The sequence below is a fragment of the Ovis aries genome, chromosome 11, assembly GCF_016772045.2.
Source record: "Ovis aries strain OAR_USU_Benz2616 breed Rambouillet chromosome 11, ARS-UI_Ramb_v3.0, whole genome shotgun sequence".
Classification (NCBI taxonomy): Eukaryota; Metazoa; Chordata; class Mammalia; order Artiodactyla; family Bovidae; genus Ovis; species Ovis aries.
The window spans coordinates 50,475,269-50,490,306 of NC_056064.1; the positions used below are offsets into that span (position 1 = coordinate 50,475,269).

Here is a 15,038-nt window from a genome sequence, read left to right on the forward strand (position 1 = left end):
CAACGAGCGGGCGGGGCGGAAGGGCGGGGCGGGCCTTGCGCGCATGCGCTGGTGCGTGGACTGCCGGGAGGCGGAAGCGGAAGCGCGAGTCTCCTCAGGAGCGATGGCTGCCGGGGGTCTCAGCCGGTCCGAGCGCAAGGCAGCGGAGCGGGTCCGGAGGTTGCGAGAGGAGCAACAGAGAGAGCGCCTCCGCCAGGTACGCCGCCGCCCGCCCCGCGCCGCGTCCCCAGCCCGCGCCGCCCTCACCGCCCGCCCCGCGCCTGCAGGTGTCGCGCATCCTGAGGAAGGCGGCGACCGAGCGCAGCGCCGAGGAGGGCCGGCTCCTGGCCGAGAGCGAGGACCTGGTGACCGAGCTGCAGGGCCGGAGCAGGCGGCGCGAGGGCCTGAAGCGGCGGCAGGAGGAGGCAAGTCTCGGGCGCGGGCAGGCTGGGCGGGCACGCGGGCGGGCGGGCGGGCGGGGGCCGGCTCACGACCGGCCTTGGTGTCTTGGCAGGTGTGCGACGACCCGGAGGAGCTGCAGAGGAAAGTCCGGGAGCTGGCCAGCGCCGTCCGCAATGCCAAATACCTGGTCGTCTACACGGGCGCGGGGATCAGCACGGTAGGGACCCGAGGCGGGGACGACTGCGCCCTGGATCGGCTCCCAGGTCCTGGGAAACACGGACTGCTGGAGCTTGGGCAGGCGGGGGGCGCCCCCTTCTGGGTGTCTGACTCCGGCGCTGAACACAGTATTCTGTTAAGCAATGGTACCGATTTGCAAAAGCTTACTGCAAAAGCACCTCCTGAGCGTCTTTACTTTTTTAGAGAAACTCGAAATGACTCCATTTGGACCTTCGTTAAGTGGATAGACGTTTTTAAATATTTGAAGTTTGCATTATACCCAGTTAGAAACAGGAAAGGAAGAGTGGTAAAAACAGGACTTGATGGTTTGGTGCTTGTCCGAAGGTTATGTGGGCAAAGCTAAGCCCCGAACTACCTTCTCATTCCCCATTCACTCTGAAAGTTGAAGTAAGGTAAGTAGAACACAAACACAAGGCAGTACGCATTAGAGTGCCCTAGATAAGGAAGGGAAATGCTACGGCTTTTGGTAAGTTTTATAGAGAAACTACCTGGGCAGCCGAATGTGACTAGCTTGGATAGTGTGGATAGCACGCGCTTTAATTGCTGGGTGCAAGTTGAGTGTGACCTGCATGTAGGCCCAGCAGAGGTGAATAAGCAAGGATTTCCGTCAAGAATCCATAGGTGGTGATAGTAAACCGTATAAGCAAATGACTAATGTGAAGCTGGCTGTGCTAGGCCCCTAGAATGGAAATCCAAATACACCCTCTGGTTTCAGCTGGGAAACCCATCTGATTATTTTTCTGTGGGAGGTGGCATGGCATTGAGTCTGGGCCTTGAAGGGTGGATAAGATTTTACAGGCACTTGTGAAGTAAGACTCTCCATGCAGGGATGACTGAAGAGGCCCAATAGCGAGAATGTGTAAGGTATGTTAACCGCTTTAACTTACCAACACCTGGAACCCTGGCACATGTGAAAGCAGTGACATCACTTTTTAAAGAATTGTAAGCAGCTACTAAAACCGTATGCTGTACATTAATTTTCTCTGAGTGTTACTGTTTGAGGTTCCCATTTTCCATGTGCATAAGAATTACTGGTCAGGGTGGGCATTTTTCTGAGCTTAAGCACCTGAGAAGAGACAAGGCTCCCCACAAGGGAGGTCACTCACAGCCTGGGGAAGCACAGGATGCCTTGATCCTGGCACACTCTGTTTTCTTCCCTCGGGGTAGCTCTGTTTCAGTGGATTGGGAGCTTGGGAAATTCAGTAACGGTTATCTTGTCTGAAGAGGTTGGCCTTTGTAAAGGTAGGCCAAGAACCATTTATAGCATCAGGATGTGAGAACTTGGAGGGTGGAGTGGTCCACTTATGGGTTCACTATCTGCTAAACCTTGAGTACTGGCTAGACCCTGGGGACACATTGATGAGCCTGATCAGTCTTTCCCCTCACTATGAGGACAGATCTGTCCACAGAGCCCAGGCTGGACTACTTGGTAAAGAGGCTCCCAGCATGGACAAGGCTCCTTGGAGCTTAGAAGGATGAGCTGGAACAGGTGTGGGGGTGGGGTGGTACAGTGGGCTGGGGTCCTTGCAGAGCAGAGAAGCCACTAGGGGTGCATTCCATCTGGGTGGGTGTTAGACTAGGAAATGCTCAGCCTATGGAACAAATTGACCAGTTTGCGGGCCAGCCTGGGAAGTACTGAGAGAAATTCTTGGGAATTCTATCAGTGCCTCCAGTGATCTTTTCACTGGGCTTATCTCCTTTCTGAACCTGCAGGCAGCCTCTATCCCAGATTACCGGGGCCCTAATGGAGTATGGACACTGCTTCAGAAAGGAAGAAGTGTTAGGTGAGTAACCTAACACAGCATTCCTACCTGGTTGAACAGGGGCACATGTACCTGTCCTTGCAACTCCCCTCACCTTTGCTTCCCTTCCACCTGGCAGTGCTGCTGACCTGAGTGAGGCTGAGCCAACCCTCACCCACATGAGCATCGCCCGCTTACATGAGCAGAAGCTGGTAAGAGCCCAGGGTGGCTAGTGTCCAGGCATCCTTTAGTATCCCCCTTAGATAACAAACGCTGCAGATGCTCAAGTCCTTTGTATAAAAAGGACGTAGTGTTTGTGTGTAATTTGGACATTCTCCCCTATACTATAAATCATCTATGAGTTATTTATAAAACCTAGTATAATATCAGTGCTATTTAAAGTGGTATAAATACTATGCAGATTCTTGCCAGTATGTAGCCAGTTCAAGTTTTGCTTCTTGGAACTTTATAGATTTCTTTCCTCCGAATATTCCCGCCACCCCACCCCACCCCACCCCAGATATTTTTGATCTTTGGTTGGTTGAATCTGCGGATGTAGAACCCTTGTATATAGAGGGCTGATTGTACTCACTGGGTCCGTGACTAGGACCCGGAGGGCCACCTTGGTGCCCAGGTGACAGTTGCATACTACCTCTATCAGCCAGTGGTATCCCTGATGAGCATCCACTAAGCAGTTTAGATTCTGGTTTGAGCTGCCATCTATTCCTCCTGTGTTTCCATTCCAAGAGTAGAGGGCAGCCTATTTGCTGAATCATCATCACACAGAGAGTCCACCTAGGCCCTGAGCTCGCGAGGGTAGCCCCTTCCTCTCGGGTTTCTCTTGCATTTTCCCACAGACCTCAGGAACCACCTAGATAACAGGGCAAACTAGTAAGAAGTCTCTGGAGATCCTCCGCTAAGCACCTGTTGCCAAATGGGAGAGGGGTCCAACTTCTAGGGCTTCAGGGACCTAAAGCATCAGTCTGGGTCCCCAGCCCCTTTTCAGCCAAGAGGAGGTGGTACAAACATTTGCCCTCCTGGGAGCTCCTAGTACTTCTGAGTCGTTGGGGGTGGGCCTGGTGCCCTCCTCATCAGAGCCTCCTGGGTCCTGCTGCGACCAGCCTGCTGCTCTGGATTTGCCTTTGGTGCTTTGTGCAAGGTTGTAGCTTCTGCTGGGCTGGGGGCTCTGGGACTGGCAGGGTTTGGTATGCTTTGACACCTGAGTGCCACCCCCCACTTCCTCCTGCTGACCGCCACTGTTGCCCCTCCAGGTGCAGCATGTGGTGTCTCAGAACTGCGACGGGCTCCACCTGCGAAGCGGGCTGCCCCGCTCAGCCATGTCGGAGCTCCACGGGAACATGTACATTGAAGTGAGCGATCCCTCAGGGACTCGGGCCTGGGCAGGCCAGCGGCTCCCACTCACGGGCCCTACTTTTCCTCAGGTCTGCACGGCCTGCACTCCCAATAGGGAGTATGTGCGGGTGTTTGATGTGACGGAGCGCACTGCCCTACACCGGCACCAGACCGGCCGCACTTGCCACAAGTGTGGAGGCCAACTCAGGGACACCATCGTGCACTTTGGGGAGAGGGGGACGCTGGGGCAGCCTCTGAATTGGGAGGCAGCCACCCAGGCTGCCAGCAAAGCAGACACCATCCTGTGTTTAGGCTCCAGCTTAAAGGTATGCAGATAGCACCATGGATGGGAATGGGGTGAACCTGCCTGCATCTGGTCAGCTCAACCTTAGACCCCATCTTCCTGTAGCCTCCTTATCTGGGTTGTGTGTCGTCTGTCCGTCTGTCCATTCCTGCAGGTTCTAAAGAAGTATCCACACCTCTGGTGTATGACCAAGCCCCCCAGCCGGCGGCCCAAGCTCTACATTGTGAACTTGCAGGTAACTCAGGTGCTCAGAGCCGCCTCCTCAGACCTGGGCCTTAGAACAGGAGAGCCAGCCATCCCTAGGACATCTGTGTCCCACAGTCATCCACTGTGGAGGTCTGGCTGAGCAGAGCCCAAGGCCAGCAGGCTGTTGGGAAGGAGTGAGGTGCTGTCCTCACTTACCTTCTCCTGTCCCCAGTGGACCCCGAAGGATGACTGGGCTGCCCTGAAGCTGCACGGCAAGTGTGATGACGTCATGCAGCTCCTCATGGATGAACTGGGCCTGGAGATCCCCCGTTACAGCAGGTGAGGGGTACAGGCGCGTCCCCCACTTCCCTGCCCCGTGTGGATGGGCCGTGTCTGTCGTCCTCTGTGAGCTGAGTGTAGAGAAAGCTCTGAGGTGTGGCAGCTGGCATCTAAGGCGTGACTGTGGCATGGTGGCCTCTGCAGGGCCCAGCCCCAGCATTGGCTGAGATGTCCTGGCTGGTGTGATTCCTGCGGGGAGAGGGAATCTGCCAGGGTATGCCTGGATGTCCCCCCTTCCCCTCAGGCAGCCTGGACGGGAAGGTGCCTTGAAGGGATGTGCTCTCAGCAACTCTGCTCTTCAGGATCTGGGTGCACTTGGCTTGGGGAACTGGAATACTTTGGGGAAGCTTAAACAAATTGTGGCTTGATACAGAATTTGTGATAATTTAGACGTGGTGTGTGTATTGAGTAAAAAGTTTACACTTTCTTTCTCTGTGAATTTCCAGGGTCTTATAGGGGAAATCAATAACTTCTTTTAATCAAAGGGTTCAAGAATTAAGGATCCCTTCACCTTCTGGGCCTGGCAATTCTTGTATGTTATGTTTGTGGTGTTCTGTAATGTGGGCCTATTGTGTACTGTACTTTTTTTTTTCACATTAACTTAGCTCATTTTCTTTATCAGTGCTTATCTGTATCTTAAGTTTATAATATGTGGTTCTACATCTCAGACACATGATCTCGTCACGGTGTAGTGTTTAGGCCACGCCTCCCTAGTCAGCTTTCCTCCTGTCAAGTCTGGGAAGGGGAAGAGGGTCTGGTCTGCCTGTCCCTGGCCTTATGAGTGAAAGGTGGGGCCCAGGGTTGGCTAGTGACTCATCCTTCCTGGGGTTAGTGCCTCCCCAACCCCTGTGTGCACAGCCCCCTCAATCACCAACGAGGAGTGAGTTCTGCAGAGGACAGGCTAGTCTGGGTCCTGGCCTTTGAGTTATTGGGGGAACTTACCTCTCTCACAGATGTTCTGGAGCTACCACTGAACACAGCCCAGCCATGGTTAAGACACGGGAGGGATGCAGGGTGACCTCAGTCAGCTTTCCCGTCCTGGGGCGGGTTGTGATTGCGAGGGGCTCCATGGCACACCTGACCCAGCTTTCCCTTTCCGTAGGTGGCAGGACCCCATCTTCTCCCTGGCGACTCCCCTGCGTGCTGGTGAAGAAGGCAGCCATAGTCGCAAGTCACTGTGCAGAAGCCGAGAGGAACCTGGGCCTGGGGACCGGGGTGCACCACTTAGCTCAGCCCCCATCCTGGGTGGCTGGTTTGGCAGAGGCTGCACCAAACGCACAAAAAGGAAGAAAGTAACGTAACCTGGTGCTTGACCAAGGACAATGATGGCACTTTGAAAATGGCCGGGACTCTTATTCAGGGGCAGGTGGCACCATTAATGCCAGGACTGCCCCCTGAGAATTATCTGGGGGTGACATTTTCACCCTGACATGTTTAGCCATTTGTCCTCGTGGGAAGCCCCCTTGCACTGCTGTGGTTGTCCCCTGCATGAGCCTTGCTCAAGCGGCCTCTTCCTAAAGAGGTGGCAGTCACACCCTCTGTGATAACAGAACTCCGGTTATTTCACATCTGGCCAGCTAAGAGGAAGCACAAGGCTGCCTTACCTCATTCACCAGGCCAGTCTCAGGGGCATCAACCCAATTTCTACTACTTCTTACTGAAAATGTTAAGTTTATAGAAGCCTTTTTCTGTATTGAGTATGCTGCAAAGGGGTGATTTTTGAGCCTTGGCTCTCAGCAGGCCTTTTTATTGTTATTAAACATCTCTGCACTGTCTTCCCCGTGTCATCGACTACCTTCCTGAAGCGGTGGGTGGGAGCAGGCGCCTGCCGAGACTCCTGAAGGGGCGGGTGCGCCCCACGTGGTCCTGCCCCGCCCCTCTGCCAGGTGGGCGCTAAGGGATGCTGGACACAGGTCATTGGCCGGGAGCGGAGGGGCGGAACCCGGCTCGAGTGGGGTTGCCCATTGGCCGCATGTGTGGTGAGAGGGCGGGGCTTCGCGCCGGGGGTGGGGCGGCGTTCGCCATTGGCCGCGCGAGGCGGGTGAGGCCCGCGTGACGGCGCGTGCGTGCGCGGGCTGCGGCGGCTCGGAGTCGGGAGCCGGCTGCACAGTGTCTCGCCGCTGCCCCCGGGCCATGATCCGGAACGGGCACGGGGAGGCGGGCAACGCCAAGCGGCCGGGCCCGAGGGCTAGGCGCGCCGTGCGAGTGTGGTGCGACGGCTGGTGAGCGCGGCGGGGGACGCGGGGCGGGGGCGGGGGTGCGGCGGCGACCGCTGTGGCCGCTTTCGCCGGAATCGGGCCGCCGGCGAGCTCGGGGTGGCGGGCGAAAGGAGTCACAGGCTGCGGAAGAAGCCTTGGACTCGAGTTGCTGCGGGCAGCGCGGCTGAGGGTCGCTGGAGGCTTTCTGCGGATCCCTATATGAGCGCCTTTCCTGGGTGTTCCTTTGCCCACATTTGCCTTTAAGCGGGAGACCCAGCCAGGCGGTCCCACCTGCCTGATTTATGCACAACAGTGGCCAGAGTTGCGGGTCCAACCTTGGTGACTTTAATCATTTCAGTGCCTTAGGAACTATTCCTCCGAGGGAGCCGTGCACCCAAAATGTCTTCCCAGAGTTCTCCCTGTCCAGTCCCCAGCTTGCCCAGGACAAAACCTGGAAGATTCTCCTGGGTGTTTGGGCAAGTGTCAGTGCAGGCATTGACCAAGACCCTAGTGAGGCCCTCAGGCTCCTGGATCCATCTGAGGAGAGTTACAGTGCCAAACTGTTCTCTCTTTGGCAAGCCAGACAATTGGGAGTGGTGGTGTTAAGATAGGTTTGAGGCTGCCAGGGGACAAGAGGAAAGTGAACATCTAGTGATAAACTTGCCACCTTGAATACTTCTCAGACCTTTATTTGATGAAAGCAGAGAAAGCAAGCCCAGGGCTTCAGCAGCCAGCTTGCGGGGCTGCCATACTCCTGTGCCTTCACCTGAGTCACCTTGGGGAGGGGGTGTGGCTTCCTGTCTGTGGACTCTGACCTTGGCCCTGGCCAGGCCTGGCCCCACCCCCAGCAGGCCACAGTGACTGGGGTACGGCCTGGACCCAGGACCACCCTGAATTCTGTGCTATGCACCCCTCCTTCTGCCCAGCCTGTCTGATGGGCACAAGGGCCAGCCAGGCTCCTGAATTTAGACTCTCCTTTTCCCTTAGCCCAGGACCAGAGTACTGTGCCCCACAGGCTCGTCTGTTGGGGCCCGGTGTACCGTGGTGGTGTTAGCAAGTGATGTTGAGTAGAATGGTTCTGTATACCTGGTGGCCTTGGTCACCTGGAGAAGCAGGGACAGCTTCACCTACTCAGAAGGCAGTACAAGGCTGGGAGGAAGCAGAGCAAGCATGAGGGTCCACCCCTGAGCCCACAGAGAAGTGGGGGTCTCCCCACCCCCATGACAACTCAAGTGGAGCTGTGGTGCTATGTGTGGCCTTCAGCTAAGCGTTCTCTCTTAACCAGACCTGAATTTGAGGATGAATGCTCTAGAACCCCAGGTGACAGGGAGGTGGTTGTTGGTTCCAGGGAGCAAAGCCTCACTGAGTTTCCAGAGGCCATGAGGAGCAGGCAGAACTTTTAAAGCCAGCAATCGCCCTTGATCATTGGTTAGACTTCGTTATGTGTTGGCTCCAGGGACTGCATGGTTGTCTCAGGGTAGTACAGAGTGCACTGTACCCTTAAATTATCACGTTTATATTACACCCTAAAGGGACTGCCCATGGGAGCCAAGGGCAGAACGCTGTTCCAGGTGTGGGGAGCAGGGACTGTTCTGTGTCCTCACCAGCCCTCAGGGTCCCCAGACCTGTCCCTGTGCACAGCCACACTTGCTCAATCTGACCCTGGGCCCAGGGACTGGTGATAAGGAGAACTGAGCACCCCTCTCTCTGAAAGCCCAACTGGGACCCTGGGGGCAGTTCCCATGGTGGCTTCTTGGCGGGCTTCCTGATGACACTGCAGAGGAACAAGGCTGCACCCCCAACACGGGGATGACAGCCCTGTGCTCTCCACAGCTACGACATGGTACATTATGGCCACTCCAACCAGCTGCGCCAGGCCCGGGCCATGGGTGACCACCTCATCGTGGGTGTGCACACTGATGGTAAGCCGGGTTGCTGTGCCCACTGCTCCTCCCCCCCCCCGCCCCCCGCCGCCGGTGCCTGTGACAGACCCCACAGGTCCTGGTGGAGGGTAGGGCGGGCCTAGGCCATCCTCCCCATTAGCACAGCTCTGCAGGCTCACCCTAACCCCAGCCCAGGCCAGGCCGCCCACAGCTTTCCCGTCTTGTATCCTGTCATGAGCTTGGGTGTAGGGGGTGTCCAGTGGATCCATCTGGGTATGCCACCCACTTCCTACCCACTTTCTGATTCCCAAGGCCTTTGAGTACAGAGTACCCAGCCATCAAAGGCAACCCGGGCTATACCTGGAACTTTAATGGACTGAGGCGGGGGGTTGCATGCAGTTCCCAGCAGGTACATCCCCAGCGCCTGCACCAGAGGACAGCAGGGCTGCTTGGAACTTCATGGGCTGAGGGCCCGGTCAGAGACAGCCTCCCTCCACAAGCCTTTGTGTGGCTGCAGACCCTGCTCAGTGCTGGGAGGGGCCGGCAAGCCTGTGGCCAGCCCTCCAGGAGTCACCCACCTTGTCCTTTGCCCTCTTCTCTCTCCCTAGAGGAGATCGCCAAGCATAAGGGCCCCCCGGTGTTCACTCAGGAGGAGAGGTACAAGATGGTGCAGGCCATCAAGTGGGTGGACGAGGTGGTGCCAGCAGCCCCCTACGTCACCACGCTGGAGACTCTGGACAAGTACAACTGTGACTTCTGCGTCCACGGCAGTGAGTGGACGGGACTTGATCCCAGGGACTGGGGACTCAAGCAGCTCAGGACCTGACCATCAGAGGGGTGTCTGGAGGTGCTGGCTGCCTCACACTTGGGGGAGCATGGAGCCCTTTGAGGGTCTGAGGAAGCTTTGGGTCCTTCTCCAGAAAGGAGTGTACGCACACCGGGGCAGGCCTGGAGTGAAGGTATGGGCCTGGAGGTCTTCGTGGCTTTGGGTTAAATTCTGTGTTCTCGTGTGCTTGTCACCCCTTAGATGACATCACGCTGACCGTAGATGGCCGGGACACCTACGAGGAAGTGAAACAGGCCGGAAGGTACAGGTAAGCTCTAGCTGCTAGTTGGCCCATCTTTAGAGGAGTGGGTTTCCTAGGGCCCCTCAAGCGCCTTCTGCTCGTGAGGGCAGTGTCCGGGCTGCAGCCTGTGCTTCCTGTGACTTGTGAGGGTGTGGTGCGATGACTGGGGGGCGCCATGCACCTGGGTCACCCAGTACGGGAGCCACTTGGCCCCAGGTGGCTGCAGAGCAGTGGAGACGTGGGGTTCGACTGGGGAGCTGGCTTTTATGAGTAACTCTTGAAAAGGCCGCATGGCCGGCAGCTCGAATTGGGCTTAAGTAAGGCCTGAGAGTCCCTTGGCAGAGTGTGTGGTGAGGTAAGACCTGGGCATCAGTAGGCCGAACAGGATCAGAGCCACCCCCTCAGATGGTCTGCGAACTTGAGGCTTGATAATCCTGTTCTGTCCAGTCATGTCGTTTGGTTGATAAAATGACCATGGTCCCTCCACTCTCTGGGTCTTGGTTTTCTATTCTGGCCAAGAATAGCAAGGAAGTGCATGGTCTATGCACAGCAAGGCCGCCAGGGATGGACCATGGGAGATTCAGCCACAAACAGAGTTGCCCTTACTCTTGGGTGGGGCAACTTAGGTGCCCTTAGGAGGCAGCCTTGTACGTGTGTCCCAGGATGAGAGCCCCAACCCCACCTCTGCCCCCAGAGAATGCAAGCGCACCCAGGGGGTGTCCACCACAGACCTCGTTGGCCGCATGCTGCTGGTGACCAAGGCGCACCACAGCAGCCAGGTGAGAGTGGGGCTGGGAGGGAGGGATCGCCTACCCTACGCTTGCCCCTCAGAGGGCGCTGCAGCAGCAAGCTCTGGGGTCCTGGGGTTGGCTGCGTCTGGAGGGCCAGGCCTCTCACCCCTGTACCCTTCTGTGCAGGAGATGTCCTCCGAGTACCGGGAGTATGCAGACAGCTTTGGCAAGGTAAGTGTCTCCTGTACTGTCTGGGCCACTGCCTGACCCCCAGGCCACCCCCTGGGGAAAGGGGGTCTCGCTCTCTGCCCTGCTCCCTGCTTTCTGGGTACTGACCGCCAATCTTGCTGGCTGGCCGGTCCCAGTGGCCACCGTGTGAATGAGGGTTCTCTAACCAGGTGGCCTGGTCCTCTCTCCTTCTGTAGCCCCCTCACCCGACACCCGCCGGGGAGACACTTTGCTCAGAAGGCTCCTCCCAGGTGACCAGACGGTGGCCTCAGGGTGCCAGGTCCCCACGAGGGCTGTGTCCACTGGCCTCTTCCTGGCGGGCCAGTTGCCGAGCCAAGGTGCTATTGGCTGCAGTGCCTGCTGTGGCCACAGGGCAGGACCCCAGTCCTGCCAGCCACAGGTGCCCCGCCCACCAGGGTCTCAGTGCGGACCAGGCAATGCCAGCTGGCCCTCAGCATCCCTGCCTGAAATGCCTGCCTGGGAGCAACAGCAGAGCGAACAAGCGAGTGGCCGGCAGTGGCTAGGGGTTTGGAGTCCTGGCTGTCGCCCCTGTACCTGCTCCCTCCACCCCACACCTGTGCTTCCCAGAGCAGATAGACAGGCGGGTGTGGGCAGGCCCAAGGGTGGTCACAGGCAAAGGACATGCTTGCAAGGCTTCCGTCACTGACCAGTCTGTTCTCGGCTTGCAGTGCCCCGGGGGGCGGAACCCCTGGACGGGGGTGTCCCAGTTTCTTCAGACATCCCAGAAGATCATCCAGTTTGCTTCGGGAAAGGAACCCCAGCCTGGGGAGACGGTCATCTATGTGGCTGGCGCCTTTGACCTGTTCCGTATCCTCTGGGATTGGGTGGGGTTTATCCCTGCCCCCAGGTCTTCTGTCTGCTCCTCCCAGTGGGTCCCAGGGCCCCAAGGGGCCTCCCTGACTCTCGAGGATCCTGAGCTGGGGTGGGGTGCAGGGACACAGCCATTGGCAGGGAGAAGCGTGAGCAGGCGGGTGGGAGGGGACCTCACTGAGCCGCTGCTCCTGTGGATGGCTGCTCTGTGTTGATTCCTCGGTCCTTAACCTGGGCGCAGACATTGGGCATGTGGATTTCCTGGAGAAGGTGTATGGCCTGGCCGAGAGGCCCTACGTCATCGCTGGCTTGCATTTTGACCAGGTCTCACCCCAGGGCATCTGATAGTGTGGGGACTCTGGAAGGGCTCCCAGGGATGGGGTTGGGCACAAGTGAGGAAGAGGTGGTGAGCTTGGGCCTCTGCCCAGGGAGAAACCCAGGGAGAGCCTCCCATCAGGCCCTCCCCATACTGGCAGACGTCCCCGAGGGATTATTGGGAGGGAGCACAGCCTCACACACACAAACACACCGGCCCCGAGGTTGCCAGCTGACTCAACCTTGCTCTGGCTCTAGGAGGTCAACCACTACAAGGGGAAGAACTACCCCATCATGAACCTGCATGAGCGGACCCTGAGTGTGCTGGCCTGCCGGGTGAGAGCCGGTGGGCAGACCAGCAGCCTGTCCTTCCCAGGCTGGAGCTGCTCCTCCCCATCACCCCACCCCCCACCCGCCCCGGAACCCTCCCAGGGGTATGAGTCTGGGGCTCCACCATGCCCCCTCTCAGCCCCTACTCTGCTGCCTGGCAAGTCCTAGTTGACCAGCTGTGCTTCTTGTCCACCCAGTACGTATCTGAAGTGGTGATTGGGGCCCCGTACTCGGTCACAGCAGAGCTCCTGGACCACTTCAAGGTGAGGGTGGGGGTCCTGGTGGGCGGTTTCCAGGGAGGACCTGGGCCGAGTGGGGCCAGGCCAGTGCTCTGAGCCGTGCCCCCCTGGGGAGGGCCCTCGGGGAGCAGGGGACCATGTAGGGTGATGCTGGGAGGGCTCCCTGACCCCTGCCTCCTCCCCAGGTGGACCTGGTGTGTCACGGGAAGACGGAGGTCGTGCCTGACAAGGATGGCTCTGACCCATACGAGGTGGGTCCTAGAGGGCCCTCAGTGGACACGAGGTGGCCACTGTCTGGTGCTTCCCAGCCACTTGATGCCCCTGTGCCTCACCATGCTTGTCTGGGAAATGGGCGAGGTGACAGCTGCCTTGCTGGCGGCCTCATGGTTTAAGGAGGCGGGAACTGAGCGCAAGTGATCACGCCTACCATGGTGGGGGTGGCGGGGAAAGGCCGTTGGAGCCAGGGCGGCAGTGCAGGCTCCCCAAGGTTCAGGGGAGGGCTCTCACCTCCTTCCCCTCTTTCTGGCCTCCAGGAGCCCAAAAGGAGGGGCATTTTCTGCCAGGTTGACAGTGGGAACGACCTCACCACAGACCTCATCGTCCAGCGCATCATCAAGAACAGGTGAGTCGTGGCTGGGGTGCTGGGGGCACAGGGTGGCACTGAGGCCCTGGCTCTGGGTGCACACCTCACCCCATCTGGCCCCCAGGCTGGAATACGAGGCCCGGAACCAGAAGAAGGAAGCCAAGGAGCTGGCCTTTCAGGAGGCCATGAGGCGGCAGGAAGCACAGCCCGAAAGAGAGAGTGACTGTGACTTCTGACGAGAGGTGGGAGGATGCCAGGGGCCCTCTGAGGGGCTGGCCCTCTCCCAACCCTGCCTTGAGAGCTTGGCTCAGTTTTTAACAAAGCTGCAGTGCCCTCTTCTCCAACCACCCAGCTGTGGAAGGGCTGGTGTGGAGGACATGGCCTGTCACCCTGCTTGCAAGGTACCTGTCTTGCAGCAGGCCATCCTGCCCTTCCTGCCGAGTTGCACAGAGAGGTCTTCCAGCACAGTGGAGCAGCCCAGCCGGCAAGATGGGCAGGGAACACCTTCAGCCAGAGGGGTGCCACCCTGCGTGCCATGGAAAACCCAGCTTCCATCCTCCTGGCCCTGCTGCTGCTCACCCTCTGTCCCCCGGGAAGCTCCTGTACGCCCTCCACTGCCCAGCTCGAGGTGGCCTTCCCACTTGCCTTGCCTCAGTTCAAACAAGCTTCAGGGAGCAGTGACCCAGGGGGCTTCCCCCTTTCCTCCTCGGGGTGCAGACCAGGCCACCTCCCACATGGGCGGCCTCTGCCCCAGGGCCTGGTGCCCAGACGCTGCACCTGGTTTCCTGGACCAGCCTCCCCAGAGACTGTTCTTGGTTTTGTACCTGACTGGCGGGGTGTGCAACCAAATAAACCTGCTGGGAGGGGCTCTGCATCAGGCTGTCCATCCTGCAGGGCAGGACCAGAAAACCTTGGCCCTGCCCCCCCGGCACCCGACAAGGAGGTGGGTGGCCGCAGCAAGAAATACCCTAGATCCAGGCTCCGCGGCCGCTTCCCACAATGGCCGGAAACAAAAGAGGGAGAGAGGCAAGGGCCAACAGGGTGTCTTTGGCCTCAGGGTCTGTCATGAGGAAAATGAGAGTCTGACACCCTGCAGTCCCCATAGAGCTCTCTGATCCAAGAAGGAGTTGGGGGCTGCTCCCTGGCCAAGTCCACAGAATCTCAGGGTCTCCTGCACCCAAGTCAGGGCCCACTTGGAGGGGTATAGCGGCTGCAGGGTGCTTGACCCCAGTCACCTCTTTTTGGAAAAGGAGGGGCACAGTGGCTGTGGTTTATGGCTCTGGTGTTCAAGAGTGAGGACTGGGATGTTCTTTCAGTCCTCTTCCAGTTTTCTCCAGAATGGCCTGTGCCCTGCTGCTACTGGGCCAGATGGGGCCAGAGCACCCTGTGGCCTGGCCCCGTGGGAGTCCTAGGCCAGCCTTCACTCCTGGAAGGTGGGCCTGTCCTTTGTGTTGGCTCTTAAGATCGAGTCTAGAACCTGTGTGGGCAGCTACAGTAAGGGGGCTGGGGGGACTGTCAGTGCACATAGCCTCTTGGGGCAGCCCCTGCCCCACTTCCTTTCCTCCCTTTCCCAGTAGGGGCAGCACACTAAGCTGAGAGGCACAGGGCCCTCCCCGAACCCCTGCCCCAACTTCAGGAACCCAGTGGTATTAGCCTTCTCACTCCAGTCCCCCAGCAGAAGTGATCAGCCAGTTCCTGTAGATTGGCGGGGGCCGAGGGGGGATACAGGCACAGCCAGTGGATTCCTCTTGAGACCAGAGTCAGCCCTAGGCCTGTTCAGAACCCCCTGCTGGGTGGCACTCCAAGGTGAGGACTGGGGGACAACCTGCAGCAGCAACAAGGCAGCCCCCCCCCCCGCCCCGGCTGGACCGTGGTTAGAGAAGACTTGGAGCCTGGGTGTCCAGGAGGTGGGTGCCTCCGGAGACTTGCCCACCCAGATACAACAGGATTGTGGGTCCCACCCACAGCCTCAGCAGAGGGCTGGCTGGTGGGTCCAGCTCCCTTGGGTCCCCTGAGGCCCAGCTGATGGCAAGGCCATGGGGTGGGGGACGTCATTGAGACAAGCTCCAGATCTCTGGGGCCAGAGCTCAG

The 15,038-nt window shown here is 58.5% G+C and overlaps 2 protein-coding genes across 9 annotated transcripts; both read left to right on the top strand.

Moving 5' to 3' along the window:
• Nucleotides 1-86: 86 nt before the first annotated feature.
• On the top strand, nucleotides 87-6,317 carry SIRT7 (sirtuin 7). Of its 5 annotated transcripts, none has more exons than XR_006061273.2 (10): nucleotides 87-196; nucleotides 267-404; nucleotides 494-598; nucleotides 2,332-2,402; nucleotides 2,500-2,572; nucleotides 3,632-4,039; nucleotides 4,123-4,252; nucleotides 4,436-4,542; nucleotides 4,989-5,074; nucleotides 5,645-5,826. XR_006061273.2 is itself a non-coding variant. In XM_027974283.3 (10 exons), exons 1-10 carry the CDS (start codon nucleotides 104-106, stop codon nucleotides 5,841-5,843), a joined length of 1,203 nt encoding a protein of 400 aa, XP_027830084.1. In that variant the 5' UTR covers nucleotides 87-103; the 3' UTR covers nucleotides 5,844-6,317. The 5 variants fall into 5 exon arrangements, 2 of the variants coding, with proteins under 2 accessions (XP_027830084.1, XP_042112174.1); XR_006061272.2 differs by having other exon boundaries at nucleotides 4,172-4,252; XM_027974283.3 differs by lacking the exon at nucleotides 4,989-5,074 and having other exon boundaries at nucleotides 3,632-3,730; nucleotides 3,803-4,039; nucleotides 4,172-4,252; nucleotides 5,645-6,317.
• A 295-nt stretch (nucleotides 6,318-6,612) lies between these two features.
• PCYT2 (phosphate cytidylyltransferase 2, ethanolamine) lies at nucleotides 6,613-13,821 on the top strand. 4 transcript variants are annotated; one of them, XM_042256245.1, is made up of 15 exons: nucleotides 6,613-6,764; nucleotides 8,574-8,662; nucleotides 9,232-9,393; nucleotides 9,651-9,717; nucleotides 10,385-10,469; nucleotides 10,608-10,652; nucleotides 10,847-10,900; nucleotides 11,339-11,477; nucleotides 11,722-11,804; nucleotides 12,054-12,131; nucleotides 12,323-12,388; nucleotides 12,550-12,615; nucleotides 12,898-12,986; nucleotides 13,072-13,189; nucleotides 13,364-13,821. In XM_042256245.1, the coding sequence occupies exons 1-14, from the start codon at nucleotides 6,676-6,678 to the stop codon at nucleotides 13,181-13,183; spliced, it is 1,224 nt and encodes a 407-aa protein (XP_042112179.1). In that variant the 5' UTR covers nucleotides 6,613-6,675; the 3' UTR covers nucleotides 13,184-13,189; nucleotides 13,364-13,821. The 4 variants fall into 4 exon arrangements, with proteins under 4 accessions (XP_042112179.1, XP_027830083.1, XP_027830082.1 ...); XM_027974282.2 differs by having other exon boundaries at nucleotides 13,072-13,821; XM_027974281.2 differs by lacking the exon at nucleotides 10,847-10,900.
• Nucleotides 13,822-15,038: the final 1,217 nt, after the last annotated feature.